The sequence below is a fragment of the Augochlora pura genome, chromosome 3 (genome assembly GCF_028453695.1).
Source record: "Augochlora pura isolate Apur16 chromosome 3, APUR_v2.2.1, whole genome shotgun sequence".
Taxonomy (NCBI): domain Eukaryota; kingdom Metazoa; phylum Arthropoda; class Insecta; order Hymenoptera; family Halictidae; genus Augochlora; species Augochlora pura.
In genome coordinates, this window is record NC_135774.1 from 6,486,048 (window position 1) to 6,502,969 (window position 16,922).

Genomic DNA, 16,922 nt, shown 5'->3' on the forward strand with positions numbered 1-16,922 from the left:
TATCTAGTCTTAGCCCAATGGATCTGCCCGATTTTCTTTCCTGCCGCTCTTGACGATAATGAATCCAGCCAAATGGCCCCGGGTTGCCACCTTATCATCACCCATGCTTGTCGACAATCTTCTGAAGGGAATAGAAGATATTGGAGCTCCTCGGGTATATTCGCTCCCTCGCGATAATAGAATGTCCGATGCTACTTAGTTGTCTTGAGTCCTGGTAGTCTGTGGCTTGTTGGGCCCATGTGGGATAATCAATCCTTAGTCTACCCGTGCGCACAGGTTATTTGGTTTGGCAGTAAAACAAGAGAGGCCCTACGAAGCGAGCTGTCCAGGGTGCCTCACAAAGAGTTGTGGTCTCAGATACGGGATGCGCTAAAAATGCTCGACCGTACTAGGCGCGTAATTTGTGTCAATCACGAATCGGAATCTTAACCCTAATCTTCCTCAAGAAATTGATCTGAATTGTCTCTAGCGTGCGGATGGCCTAATGATGGGCGGTACGATCTTCGACGGTCTGTAACCATCATAACAAAAGTGACGTCGCAACATATATATATATCATGTTAATATAAAATAAACTTTGTATTAATTGGCTTGATATAAACATACTCAAAGTAAATTTAAATTTCGTAACTATTTCTTTATGAAATTGAACATAAAGTGATTGCAATTTGTGATTGTTATTAATTTTGCTAAGATTGATCTTTCTTGAGTATTAAATAAATTTCGATTTTATTTATGCAATATTTGTTTTCACTAGATATCTATATTTATATACATATTTACTTTCATAAATATCCAATTTAGATATAATAATTTGAATCAAGATATTCTTTCAAATTAACATACCTTTAATACTCTAGTTGTACGCTTTAGACACAGCATTTTTTAAAAATGGTCTTTGGTTCGTTAGATCTGGATGAATATAAACAAAGTTACGGAAGTTTAAACATTAAGCTTCTTTTAAAATGGTTGTTTCTACCTTTTCGGGTGACAATGCTCACTTGAAAAATCGTTGTCGGACTGTACTTTATTCCGGGTCACATGATTAGTACATGGCGAAATTTTGAAGTTTACGTTTATTTTTATTACTTTTCCATCATTCTCAGGATAAACCATTATGTATTTCGGACACCTGAGGACGTGTATAAACATATACTGTACAAAATTTTCATTGCTTGTTGATCAGGCCCATATTGGCCAATTCACTGGTCATTATTTTCGATTGTATATTATTACGAAAACATTGCATTTGCATACGTTTCCAATAAATTAATGGTACAGAATAAGAGATCTATTAGTAGTTGGTTGGTGTATTTACACACATGTGAAAAAGTTACACAAATTTGACGAAAAGTTGTGTGAGAACACTTTTTTTAGGCTTAAAGACAATAACAAGGATTAGGTACTTTGTGAAAGAAGTTTCAAATAAATATATTTTAACATATCTTATTTTACATTGAAACAGTGGATAACATGATTTCCATGAATTATCCAATAAAGAGCAGCTCAAAAAATGAGATTGAGACATATTCTTTAATTATTGAATACTACTGTAACTGGAAAGCTTAATGCTATGATTCTCTTTGTCATATAGCCCTGTGCGCTTGTTTCGTTAACTCGTTTAACAAATTAAATTTATCGCCAAACCTGTAGCGAACTGAATAAACGGACAAACACATTTCCATTGTTGTAGTCGAAAAGGATAACGTCAAAGTGTAATGACACTATCACGACTTGCTCCCACTCCTATCCATTTAACTGAAATTAACATATTCTCATGTTATGTACAAAACATAATTAAAAAAAAACAATCATGAATTTATTTTAGACGCAGAACGCAGTAGACTGTACAAATTAATAAATAATATTTTATGGAATATTACCTGATATACCAAGATGTTCTTCTATTAGTTGTATATATTTTCTAGCATTCGGTGGTAATTTTTCTAGTGAACGTACACCTTCTGTTGTCGACTGCCAGCCATCGATGCTTTCATAAATTACTTCTACCTTTGCTAAATCAGAAGTACTACTTGGAAAATAGTCAATTTCTTTTCCATTCAACCGATATCCTACACCAATTTGAATTTTTGGAAGAGTATCTAAAATATCTAATTTTGTCAAACATATTGATGTATATCTGGAATAAATAAAAATATTAAGTAATATTTTTCATTTATATTCATTTTTATAAATACGAAATTTAGTGTACAATAGTTCATGAAAGTACTTGAAACACTTGCATTCATATCATTTAGCGTATAAAGTGTTTGTCTTAATCTTAAACCGAATTGCACTTTTGTGAGTAATTATAGATTGGTTTTAGGCATGTAATATTGTATAAAAACATTCCTTACCCATTCACCATTGCTGTAAATTTGAGAAGCATTAGGTCTAGCCAACCACATCGTCTTTTTCTGTTTGTGGTTACTCCAAATTCGTGACCTCTCCTTTGCAAAAGTTCGCCTGTGGCATCTAATAGTTCAGTGGGAAATGGTCCATCACCCACTCTTGTAGTATATGCTTTAACAACCCCAATAACCTCTCCAATGTAGGATGGTGGAAGTCCAAGACCAGTGCAAACACCACCTATACTGCAGTTGGAGCTAGTAACATATGGATATGTTCCAAAATCTATGTCCAGCATTGCAGCATTTGCTCCTTCCACTATAACCTTCTTTCCTTCACGTAATGCTTGGTGTAAATATTGTACAGTTTCTTTTACGAATGGTCGTATTCTCTCAGCATATCTGCAAACATAAAGAGAATGTCAGTTTGTACTTTTATTTTAAAAGTTGAAATGAATGCATCGGCTATTGTGCCATGTCTTTGACTATATTGCTAAACACAACTGTGAATATTTAATTTCTACACATATATGAAATTAACCTTAATAACTACAGAAATGTTATAGCTTATTCAGCTTACTGAAACCGATATACTTTATAACAGTTATCAACTGTTTTGGTTCTCCAAATTTATTCAAGAACCGAAACCGATATCATAACTGTTTTTAACCCCTGGATGTAACCAATAAAAAAGGAGTTATAATAGTTCCTGTCCATTCGTCCTGTACATTATGTATTTATACATGATATATACAGTAATGGGTTCTACTCTTGCACATCTCTAGGCCACAGTTTGTGCTGTTAATAAGGGTCGATATAGAAATTATATTTGCTCTGAATGGGTGACAATTCACTGCTGAAACTGGATCCACTGCGGATTGGATGCGCAATAAAATAATGGGCAGTAAGCGGGTAGGAATAGATCCCATTACTGTATTTATAACTGTATATAATATATACGCGCGCGCGCGTGTGTATGCGGCTGCGTGTAAAAATTAATTAGTAATCTTCACAATTAATCAATTGCAACTTTATTTTAAAAGCAAATCTTTCATTCACTACATTAAATTTTCCAAGATTCAAAATGAAAAAGATATTAACTGGACGGTGCCAACAATGTAAGGAATTAAAATATAAAACTATATATTTTTCGTATTTCAATTAAAAACATGTTCTTAAGGTTAAAGGAATGATTTGCTTTACTTTAAAAACAAGTTGCTTGGATTTGTGATACATGTAAAAAGTGATACCAAAGGTTTTGGAACATTGCAAAAAGGATTATTGTCAAATACAAAAGGAATTTGCTAAACAACTGTATGTCACTCATTGTCAATGAACAATTTCTAATCACTTGCCCAAATTAGAAGCTACATGTGGCAAACTACGTAAGGAAGTCATTGTACAATATAAAGTTCTCCATACAATCAAACTTACTCGTAAGAACCTTCAAATTAACTTGTTCTGGATAATTTGGTTGATATACACTCTAAAACACTTTATAAGGTGAGAAAAGCATTGAAGATTTCGTTGTATCGGAAAACCACCATCTTTTATTTAAGTGGGAAGTTCACACAAGTTACTTATAAGATGGAGTAAACACGTACAGTAAGATGGTTTTCAATAATAGATTGTATTTTAATTGGTTCTTCAAAACAAGCTTATGAAGAAACAATCACGAATTAATTTCTACATCTCGTACAATATCTTCTATCCTTTTTCACGTGGTCATTGTGTTTTCTGTGAGAAGATAAGTTGTGCATTAAGACAGTATAGGTGGAAATAATGTTGATGTTAGAATCAATTAATGGATTTGTGTTATTCAAATCGAATTGCTGTGTTATTTCTTATTACGGATAATACATTTTGTTTGAAATAAGAAATGAAGAAATACGCACTCTTTGTACCGTTGGAGTTCTGCTTTCACATCAACCTGTAGCGCGGGGAACATTTTTTGATACGACGACACCAGTGATTCGAATTTTTGTGAGAACTTATCAAAGTTTCCAAGAAGATCGCCAATTCTAAGTCCATTTCTAGCTGCTTTGCTCGAGTACGTGGGTCCAATTCCTTTTTTAGTAGTGCCAAGTGATTGCGTACCTTTTTCCAATTCTTGGAGGCCATCAACTTGCTGGTGAAAATCAAACACTATGTGCGCACGATCGGAAATCACTAATCTGTCTTGCCAATTTTTTAAGCCTTTTTCTTCATTGCTTTCTAATTCTTCAAAGAGCCCTGGCAGATGTATCACTACTCCATTTCCTGGAAGACATTCATTGCTGATACATAATCATCATAATATTACATTCTTACAATACATAACGCCATATTCTCATCCGATAAAAATACTACTCTTTCGAGAAATAAGAAATTTCAAAAAATTTCTTTGTATTATTCAAGATAAATCTTTTCTCGCATTTCAGACAATTAATATAACTTATTAATAACTACAGTAATTTTTAATCACAGATGTATGACTTAGATCACTATTGAAAATTTCAACATTTCGTTGATAGATTTGTATTAACAACATTTTTATTCTATTGATCAAGGAGAAATAGAATTTTACTGCAATTATAAAAATCGAGGAATATATCATGTATTTTAGTAACTTTATTTTAAATATTCTAATTCTAAAGTTCGTCTCACAATAAACATTTTTAGGATATTGTAAAACTAAAGATGTGTTTCGATAAATTAAATATAGTCAATCCCAGTGTTATAGCAATGTTAAGCTGACTCGGAACAGAGATGGAGCAATTCCAAAAAGTTATTATTCTGACACTTTAATGGAGGCCGAAAAGTGATAACTTCCGTACCTCGTGCGAAGCTTATATTGGTCCAGCCACTCAAACTCTATTGCAGCGAGAATATGTTTATTAAAACTATCCATCTAGCAGTCGTATTTGTAAATTTTCAGAATTATAATTGTATTCAAATGTCTTTCAACTATGTATGTAAAAATTACGGAAAGACTTCCCGGGTCTTCCCATGGTTATCAATGAACTATTTTAATGGGTTCAAACTTTCAGTAGTAACAGTCTTAAATTCCTTTAGTTTTCTCAATATTTAAAATTTCACCTACTCATAATGGTTGTTGTAATTACATAAAATTCATAGGCTAATTAAAAATACTTATTTGTTCTAAACAGGGCAACAGAAAAGTGAATGGTGACTGAAGAGATTAGAAATCACAAGGCGACATCTTATGCGAATATTTGCATTACGCTGATCAAACACTTTTCGAAACGATTTTATCTTATCAATCGAAAGCGAAATCTGCGTTGTAACTTTTTTCATGGTTTCTGAGGTGAGGAGGTTTGTTCTATTGCGTCAGAGGTGTCTTGCATTTTTTTTAGAACATTACTCTAAATTGTTTAAATGTTTGTAAAATTATGAAAAATATACCCGTTGTGTTTAAGTGTCCAGAAAATCGTTCTATGTACGGAACGTTCACATAGTTTTAACAATTAAAGCAGAAAATCACATTGAAAGTGAACATTTGTGTTCAACGTATTCGAATCTACAAGAATAGATCATTAATTATCTAAACATAAAATAGATAAATATGTTAAATAGTCAAGATGTGTTGCCGTTAGAAACATTTTAAATATCATGCAAACGATTCGTGAACGTCATTGTACAGATTGTAAGTAGAGTTTTGTGGCTGACTATACAAGCGACGCCGAATGTCCTAAGAGAAGGAGAAACTGAAATTCATAAGAACGACAATGATCACAAACGTCGTAATAAAAATTATATAACAGAATGAATAGATGATTGTCTCAAAAATAACGGAGTACACGTTATGAACGACGATGAAGTCATCCAAAGAATTGAAGATAATGTAAACGAAGGTCACGATAAAGTGAACGATATTCTAACTAATGTTCGTACATATCTGAAGCATTCGTTATTCCAGACAATATTGTAGGATGCAAAAAATCCCTCATAAATATTAATGTTACACAAATGTTCATGTTCACGTCTTAGTTTTAGAAATCGAGTGAAAGTTAAAAAAGATGATTGAAAAGTCATATGTCTCGCGAATCTTGCGTATTTTACATACAAGAGGGAAAACTGAATACATTTTGTAAACAAATAGAAACAAAGTATGTATAGTTATTAAAAATGTTTTGGCTTCTTGAAAAGTGTAAAAAGATCTACTTTATTATTATTATTGCAAGCGATCTTAAAGATAGTCGTCGGTCAGGTGATGTACCGTTTATGTCTCGGTGATAACAGGTCTCTGTTTGGGAGATGAGGTGGTTAGGCGAGGGGGCTAGACCTTTTTTCAAAGAGGAGAGAACGGCAGTCCAATAAAGAACTTTGCTAAGGAAGCAAGCTCCTTCTTAATTTCACACCTTGTGTTTCCTACATTATTATAGATATGCAGATTATTATGAGAAATGAAAATGGTCCCAATCTCAATTGCAACAAACTAACATAAAATAGTAAATCTTTCTACCTTAATACGTACAAAAGATTGAATTTTTCGTGTACCGTCTCCATATTTATTTTTCTCATAAACGCATAAAATCCGCAATCCAATTATTATTATCTTTGTTCGGACTGTACAATAATTCTTTAAATCCACAACCATAAAGATAAACGTTGTCAATAACTAATGTCAATAATTTCCATGGCCAGAACTGCACTATAGATTAATCTATCGCAGTGTCTGTAGTAAAAAAAAAGATGTAAGAAAATGGGAACGTATTTTTAACATTTCACAATACAATCATTATCACAACTTTATGACAAGTTGCAAGAAAAATTGTGATCAGTAAAACAGTAGTGCAAAAAATATGTAAATAATAATGTAATAAGGTAAGCTTATGTTTTGTAGCTTCGTTTTTCGTTAATATCCCGAAAACTGCTAAAATCTTGAAGCCAATTTAAAATCCCATTTTAAAAATGTTTGTGTATGTTTAAAATTGAATTTTTTTAAACATACTGTTGATAGTTTTCTGATTAAAATAAAATCAAGCACGATCGTAATTTCGATTATATTTATTTACTTAACACTTCATGTGTAATTCATTTTATTCTATTATTGCTACGATTATTATAAGAAAAATACATTTCTATACCATATCAATAGTAACTGTACATTAAAATGCTACATTTTTGTTCTGCATAATTATGCGTAGAATAATTAGATAAGTACAAAGTTATATTCTATATTAAATTGTTGTGTTGTATACGATCCTTCGATTTATTTAGTACCGTAGCCTACGGTCACGATTTTTCACTATTTCTAGGACTGCTTCAAATTCCAGAGTTGATGGAAAAAGTAAAGTAAACTGTTCCTTTACATTCTCCGTTAAATGCATAGAATCGTTCCAGCGAATGTTTGTTGAATTGAGTACTTTTCCGCTGTATGTCAATTAATTGAAGCATCTCTACTCTAAATGTCTCAAATTCGAAGCATCTCTATTCTGAATGTTTCTAGCTCGAAGCTTCTGTACCATAAATATCAAGCGAACGTTGGTCTAAATAGCATAATTTCACAGATATCTTCTTTTGAACGATACACGTACCTTTTTTGACGTTGCTTTCAATATTTCATAAATAGTTAAGAATCAGATTTTATAATGCTTTTCTTCATAAATAAAATAAATTATTCGATACATATAATGAATAAATATGAACTAACAGATTATAAATAAAGAGATTAAGTTCTCGTTTTTATTCCAGCAATACAATGTACTTTTGTAGCATGCCGGCGTACATTAGAGTAGCTGATCGCTACTCTTTCAGATAGTTTCATTTAGTAGCGGCGGGCTTGGTATAAGTAGAAGGATCGGGGGGGGGGGGGGGGGGGGTACATTATGAATACACGGAAAGTGTACTTCTAATTTTTTTACACATTATATTTTTTTACTATATTGGTCAGACTCTTACACTTCAAATGTGTCCAAACACGACATACCCCAGACAAAATTTATAATTTATTCATTACACGTAAAAAGTAACTGATTTCATTTCATTATACAAAATTTTAATTATAACCACCGATAGTACATGCTTACATGTTTATTTAAACCGTTTAAAAACTAGTTTATATCAAATTTAGAACGCAAAAATTAATTTCCATGATTAGAATGAAAAAATAGCTAAGCACGAAATAAAAATACCTAAAAATAGCTAGGCACGAAAAGTCTTAAAGATAATGAGCAGACATATGTGTGTCGTTAAAAAAAATACCAGTGGAGTTTCGCGATTTAGATCTACGTTCGACGGACATGCAAAAGGGCGATGCCACGATTCGACAGACATTAAGAAATGGAGGTGTCCCGATTCGACAGACGTTCGGTGGAATGAGCTTACGCGTTTGACGGAGAGTGCGAAAGAACAGTGTATTATAATTTTTTTCATCAATTTTAAAATTTCAAGAAATTTTGGAATAATGAACTATTCATAAATTAATTTTTTTATATCATTTCTTATTGTGAAATAGAGAAGAAATGTCACCGTAGGTTACGATACTAGACTATTCCAAGGATGATACGCAACAAACCAATTTAATGTAGAATATAATTTTGCACTTATCTAATTAATATATACATAATTATGCATAATAATAATGCGTTTTTTCAATCTGTGGCGACTACCCCCGCCAATCGCCAGCAGATGGATTCCTTTCCCGCTAGTACCTAAAACCGTCCTTATCCGTATCCCTGTCTAAGCAGGGTACGCTAAAATGCTTTACTGACGAGTCTCCTAGCTGGCCCGAGACGAAACAGTCTCCCCTCTCTTTTCCCGCTCCTCGCTCCTCTAAATAACCAATTTTCACAGCGCACCACAAATCTACAGTTATTATTTGTATGTATAACAATGTATTTCCTTATATAGTCGCAGCAATAATGGAATTAAATTAATAATCTATTTAGAATTAAATAAATGAATGTAATAAAAAATATGATTTTATTTTAATCAGAAATCAATCAGCAGAATAATAAAAGCAATTCTACTCTAAAATGCAAAAATGAAAAAAGTTATATCATTGTATATGAGCCAAAGGAATCGCGGTGCGTGTTGCATCATACCTGTAAACTAGCTCAGGGATAACCCGAGCAGTGCAAAAACTTGGACGTCCGGGAAGACTTTACTGTATTTGTCTGAAGACGGTGACAGAGATTGAGACTGAATGAAATAGAATGAGCATTTTTATCGGCATATAACGACGATGTGTGCGAGTGAGAGAGAGAAAGAATTGCATGAAAACATGTGACGTGAGGACATCTATAGGGCAGTTAAGGACAGGGTGTGTCAAAAAAGTTTAACAATCCGGAAATAATTTTTCCTTTGTGGAAATGCAATACGTGGAAACAGCAACCCCCGAGAGACGTGATCAACTGATGTGAGGCCCATTCGCTTTTTGAGCAAAACTGAAATTTAGCCAGTTTTTCATTAATAACTCATTGACGACGCTCAGCAGAAAATTTTTGTAAAGGAAAAATGGCTTCAAATGACTTCATGAAACCATCATTTCGCGATTGCGAGGAACTTTAGGAACACCCGGTATAAAAATGGGAACGGGTCGGACAGCTTACAGGAAAAGTATTCATCTGCTAACGAGCGCTGATGTAGTTAACACATTTGTATAAACGTGGTTACAAGATATTATGTTACTGCTACGATAGTAGGTACTGCGCAAACAGCAGAAACTCTCACCGATACTACAAAAGCTTCTCGAGAGCATACGTAGCCAACTCTATCAGAAATAAATATTTAAGATCACAGGGGTAGAGATGAAGTCAGTTCACCTCTCTTTCTTACACTGTACGCCAAATCCATGTTTAAAAACCGTACTACTTGTTTACTTCCTATAGATGTTACAATTGTAGAGCAATAAATTAAAGCATGTTCGTCATATGGGTACGATTGGTCCCTGAGTCCTCGCTCGATCGATTGTGAAACAGTATACTGTTCGAGATTTACAAGATAATTAATTATTTATTTAATTAATTTTTAATGATTGTAACATAAACGTTCTGAAACCCCATATTTTGTTGGACCCAGGTAGTTCTAATGCAAACTGATGAAAATAATTATGTCCTTACCTATAAGAGAGGTACATTCAGCATTGATTATCCCACTGGGCAAAAGGTGGAAGTGGAATTCCGAACCATCTACTACGACAGTGTGACCAGCATTGCTTCCTCCCTGCAAATTCGAAATAAATTCTTATCTTTCCATACACATATAAGTTTTATTTAACACCATTTTCATGGTGTTGTACAACCCCTGCATCAGTAATTATGCATGTTTTACATGCATAATTACAATGATTACAATGATTACAATGATAGATTGTAAATAATTAAGGATTGCGAAAATCGCAGCAAAAACAGGCAATTTGTACATCTCTCATGACCGTAGCATGATTATGTGTCAACCGATTTCACAAACAGCTATAATAATATACTATTACCATAAAAATATAAAGGTGGGCATTTGATCAGTTAAATAAAAAATCAACATTTTTAAACTTTTCCACATTTTTCAAAATTGATTTTACAATTCTTCGAAAAAATATTTCATGAATTTATCTGAAATTGCCTGGTCGAATAAGATGGTAAAAAAGGCTCTTACATAAATATTATACCGTTCAATAGCTGATCAAGGAAAACTGAAAAGTCTAAATACTATAGCAGGTCCAAGAGAATAGTTACACGGTAAATGATATCATGAGCTTTTCTGGCCATTTTTCCCCATTAAAGACGTGTTAGAAACTTTTTTCAGATTTTTTTCTAATTGACCAATTTTTTAACATAAAAAAGCGATTTAATAGAAAGAAAAAATTGTGATATATACCTTTTAAAAAAAATTTCAAACAAAAATTAATTAGTACTTAGCTTCTATAAACTCAATATAAAAAATTAAAAAACTTTCTTTTCAATAAAAAATTAAAGTCACTCTGATTTTTTTAATGTATTGTATATTATAATATCACATCTGATGTGAAGATGATTTCAATGATCTATATACAACAGTCTTTACGTCTTGAGATATTGATAAAATCGTTATGAACTAATTCATCGATTGGGACTACAATGGAACATGGACATATTCGGTTTTGATCGCTTTTTACAATGATGATCGTAGCAGAAAAGATCTATATTTGAATTCGGATTTGACATATAAGTTGCAAGATAGGAAATATATACTATAAACAAATCACAAGACCGTGTAAAATTGAGATAGAAAACGAAATCAAACTTCTTAAAACATGTCATTAAATAATAGAGATATTAAACCAATAATAAAAATTTAAGAAAATGTATTTTTACTACTTTCTGCCTTAATTTTACAAAGCATTTTTATGCTCATGTGGCGTGAAATTTTGATGTTTCTTTTATATTTTTTAATTATGTCAAGGTTACAGTAAATGTTTTGCATTAACTCGAAAGATTTTTGTATTTTTACATTTATATGCATACTCTACTTTAATATACCGTAAAGAATTCTTCCTCTTCAATGTATATTCATTTAAATATACATATGGTACAAAAGTTATTCTAATGTTCGAATTCTTTCATGTATTTATGTATTTGTAGAATAAACATTGTGTATTTGTAAAGTGCATGTACTTATTCTTCAGATGTTTTTTTATTGGCTTACGAAAAGAAAACTGTTTCTCAATTGATTATATAGGTATTCTTATCTTAAATAACAATTGACTTCTCGACCAAAGTGCTCGTTAGTAAATTCTTCTCCAGTTTCTATTGTCTTATAGTTCGTGCCATTTTAACAGTTTTCTTATTAGCGTAGACTCTTTCTTATCTAGTTTAGTCTAGAAGCAATAGCGTGGAAAATGTGCGTGATATTCGAATGATGCAATAAACGTTTCTGTTACGGTAGTCGCAATTGTGCAAATGCCTCGCCTCGAATTCTTTATTCAATAGTTGAAAAATCGTTGATCTGATACATTAATTATCTTTTTATTTATCCTGCATCAATTATGCATTTTTATAATCATTCAGATTATCTTGTCCTTGAATATGAATGTTTTGATTCTATACGATCATTATTCGATCGTTTTACTTGAAGTTCTGAATAGAGATGTACCTACTAAACTCCTACACTTCATAATCAAACCATTTTACGATTGGAACATTTCTTTTACAATTACTAATAATAAAAAGTATTTTGTAAGAGAAACATGCTCGCAATTTTTACATTTAACGAAACTCTTTAAAAATTATTGAAGGCATAATACAACCACTATTACTTTCAGTGTTGCAATTTTTTTACGGTTTTTCTGTTTACTAAGACAGGAAGAGATTGACAATATCGTACCAGATTATTGAATCGTAGTCCACTTAAAAATTCGCTTAAAATTAAATTGTGGTGACAGTTAGCGACATCTCTCAAAAGCTCATTCAATTATAATGGTTCTTAATATTTTATGTTACGTGTTTCTGTGCTGTCCCCGTCAATTTTAATAAAATAGGTAAGACTAAAGTAAAATTTGAACAACGTTAAATACGCATTCTCTATTTTAATAATAGTACAATCGTATTTACTTTTACGCTAATATTAGCTTAAATTACGTGTAATACTTATGAGAATTCTGAAAGCATATTAAAATTTATTTTAAAATTAGATAATCGCATGTTTTGAAGCATCGAGTTGCTTAAATCGTACTATTACGAAGTTTTTTAAAATTGTACTAGTATTGATTAATCAAGAAGATTAGTTCTGCAATTTATGTGAAAAACGTCTCGAGAATATAATACATTGTTTGAAATGTTCGATTTGGATACACGAGCATGTACAAACTTTATTATCGTTTTCAATGTATTTGATTTTTTACAAGTATTAATTTCTTTACTAAATAAATATATGAATTAAACTTAAATCACTATATAAATGACCATATTCCATTTTTCACCTTCTACAATACACTTTCTAAACCGCGTAATTAGGTATTATATACAGGGTGTATCATAATTATTGTAATTCCGAGAAATGAAGCGTTCCTGAGGTCAATTGGAGTAACTTTTTCCTTAGCGAAAATGCAATCCGCGGCTTTGTTTACGAGTTATTAACGAAAAACAGAAGCCAATGAAACGATTCGCGAGCACGCGAATTTTCAACGCATTTTTTGAATTTTTTATCAATATACCCATTTTAGCCGAAAATTGGTCAGTTTTCTTTAAATTTTCTTTCCTGATCATTAACTTTTTTCTTAACATGTTCCATTACATTCTGAATAAATTACATTCCGATAAATAATAGCTGCAATATATTTTAAACTAGAGTTAAACGGTTTCGTGCAAGTATAATCGTAGTCTAACATAATTGTTTTCTTTTAAATGGATATGTAAAGGACATTTCATATATGAAGGTAACGTTTCTTTTTCCGAATTGTGCAGCAGTCGATGCCTACATAACAGCTGTTTCCTAAGCGTCACCAATGGGTCTACGTCACTTACCTAAAGAATGAAAAATTAAACAAATTTCCACAATAACAACGCGGAATATTCTGATCAACATTGGAAGTTGTCATTTAAAGAGCCAAAAATTTATAAATTTTATCATCTTTTATTCTTTTCGTTTTCGAAAATGGAGGAAAGGAAGAAAAGAAAGGTAAATGTTTCGTCTTGCACCCGCTAGAAAACCTGTCAGTCAGTAAAGCTATTAGCGAAGATGTCGGTAGAACGGTTACGAACGGTATACAGTGTTCCAAGAATGTCTAACAATTTGGAAATAGAAGATACCTGCGATTATTTCAAGCAACCTTTTCCTTTACAAAAATATTCTCCAAATCATCGTTAACAAGTTATTAACAAAAAGAATATTGACCAATGACAAGTATGACAGTACCGCTGACGTGAGGCGGTTGAGTCAATGAGCAAAACTGGCTTCGTCGGTTCGACCGTTTCGCGCCGATGGAGCTTGCTTCTCATTGGTCATTGTTTTTCGTTAATAACTCATTAACACGCCTCGGACAGAATTTTTGTAAAGGAAAAGGTTCACTGACAAGCGTTTGAATCAGCCACCGCAGTGCATATAAGAATTAAAAAGTCAAGCGTTATTTGTTGTGTTGTTTCTGGAAATAAATACAAGGCTAGCGAATGTATACGAGATGTTCCATTTAAATTAAAATTGTAAAAAATCTTGTAGGCACATGATTAAAAAAAAAGAAGCTACGACATATCTTTTAGTATGTCAAATAGGGACTCAAATAGCACTGCCAGTTTTTTTAACACGTAAGCATTTTCAAGATTATTTTAAGGTCACTCTGTGTTTTATTTCATAAACCTATATGTTTTTTGTAATTTAATGTTTTTAAATCAAATAAAACTCTTTCCAGGAGAAAGTAATATGGCCATTTTAATAGAGAAATTATAAGTAGCTAAATATCTTAGAAAAAGATTGAACTTCCAAAAAAATGTTTCAAGCAAGAGTCGCGCATTTTTCTATGTAAAATTTGTTGAAGAAAATTTTGTTTAATATATTCGTCAGATACTCTCAATTAAGACAATGCCAAGCACGACATGCTTTACACCATATTTATTTATTATACGTATCAAGCAACTTATCTTATTTGTGAAAAAACATTAGAATATCCGATTCATAACAATAAATAAAATATTAATGGCAAGACTAAAGAGAGCATGTGTATGATTCGAATATCTCCATTTCGAGACGTTCAAGGTAGAGATGCTTCGATTTCGAGTCATTCAGAGTACAGATGTTTCCATTCACTGACATTCACAAAGGAAATGCTCGATTCGGAAGACATTCATTGGAACGATTCTACATGTTTGACGGAGAGTAAAGAGGGACAGTTTACTTTTTGCATTAACCCTGGAATTTGAAGAGGTCTTAGAAACAGAGGAAAAACATTACCGTAAGCTACGATATTAGACATTTCCAAGAATAATATGTAGCAAAACAATTTAATGTAGAATATAATGTTGAACTTATCTGATTAGTATACGCATAATTATGCATAATATCAATCTAGCTTTTCAATGTACAGTTACTATTAATATGTGTAACAATGTATTTTTCTTATATTGTCGCAGCGAGAATGGAATAAAATGAATTACATATTAAATATTAAATAACTAGATATAATCAAAATTATATCGTGTTTAATCAGAAATATTTTTCCAAGTTATGTCATGTTTAGTCTCATTTTAATAAAAAAAAAAATTATCAACAATATGATAAAAAAAATTCAATTTTAAAATGTTAAAATTGAGAAAGTTATGTTACTATATTATGAGTTGTTTATATTTATTTGTGAACAATAAAATAAATTTAAATTATTTAATATTTAAAATAATTTTTGCCCAAGTTTCATCAGAAAGTTTATCAGGGCGTAATTGATACTTACATGAGCAATAGTTTTTGTATGTCCTGTATACATATAATGATAATTTATAGTCATGACCGAATACCTAATACAAAATAAGAAATAGGTTGAAAAAGCGTACTAATTACGGACAGGATTCGGAACTCCGGTTCCCAGCATAGGAAGCTCGGACGTTACCGATAACCAATAAAAGCACTCGATAATGATGTAAAATAATTCTGTAGAGAAGACAATAATGAAGCTATAACCATAAATATCTCAAAAGTTATTAACCCTTTTAGCACCGAGCGAAAAGAGCGTACCTAGGCGAAGAATACCGGGCCGAATCGACGAATTTGTAGAGGTTTGCAAAAATGCTCGTAAAAACCAAAGTAGGCGTGATATTTACAAAATTCAAAAAGCAGCATATTGCGAAAGGAATGGAGAATAAATCAATACCAATAGAGTTTTGATATTTGTTAAAAATCATAAGAATAACATAAATATAAGACATAATGAAAATCGTACAAAGTAATTTCTCTTATTCAAAACGTAATTGCACATAGAAAAAATCATTGTTTGATCATCGCTTTATATATATCTGGTAGTATGGTGTATAGACATTGCATTTCGCAATCATTTGCAATGAAATAACTGGTGTCGGATATCAAAACGAAAGGATAACGCAACACGTTATCCTCGTTATCATCGAATATGATGCACGGCAAGCGTCAGACAAATCTAATACCCAAGAGGATCGTGCAGCTGGTAATACGTCACTAAAAAAATATAAGTGTTATTATAAATATTTATAGTTAGTTCTCTGTCCACTAAAAATGTGTAATATTTCCTTATTTTTACTTACACAAGCCTTACAAATTTATTCGCATTGATGCTTACTCATGCATACACCACGCAACCCTTTATTGCAATGATTGCAAATTGTGCGCGGGTGCCACTTGAGTTTTCTGATAACTATCGTAAACATCGTAAAGATTGCGATTACGGTCCAGAGAAACTATCTCGTGTCGACGGATATCCGAGGGATATCCCGTGTCCCGTTTCTACCTTATCACTCTGACATATACAGACCCTCGGCACGAAACAACATAAGATATAACAAAAAGTTGATCTAATAAACATTTTTTCACTTGTGTTGCATCGAATATGAACCATTTTAACATTTTATAAAGTTATACTTAAACACAGATCTCTTGTGATGAGTATAATAAGGCTCTAACAGAGGCGCAACGATATAT

At 32.0% G+C, this 16,922-nt stretch overlaps 1 protein-coding gene across 1 annotated transcript in view; it reads right to left on the minus strand.

Annotated features, from left to right (window-relative positions):
- Positions 1-1,415: 1,415 nt before the first annotated feature.
- Positions 1,416-16,922, minus strand: part of Adss (adenylosuccinate synthetase) — a 29,706-nt gene continuing 14,199 nt past the window's right edge. Inside the window, exons 2-6 of the mRNA XM_078197345.1 lie at positions 10,415-10,517; positions 4,244-4,607; positions 2,358-2,750; positions 1,884-2,140; positions 1,416-1,758 (exon numbers count right to left, since the gene is read on the minus strand). Coding sequence (XP_078053471.1) covers positions 1,709-1,758; positions 1,884-2,140; positions 2,358-2,750; positions 4,244-4,607; positions 10,415-10,517 — 1,167 coding nt within the window. The 3' untranslated portion in view covers positions 1,416-1,708. The remainder of the gene's footprint in view (positions 1,759-1,883; positions 2,141-2,357; positions 2,751-4,243; positions 4,608-10,414; positions 10,518-16,922) is intronic.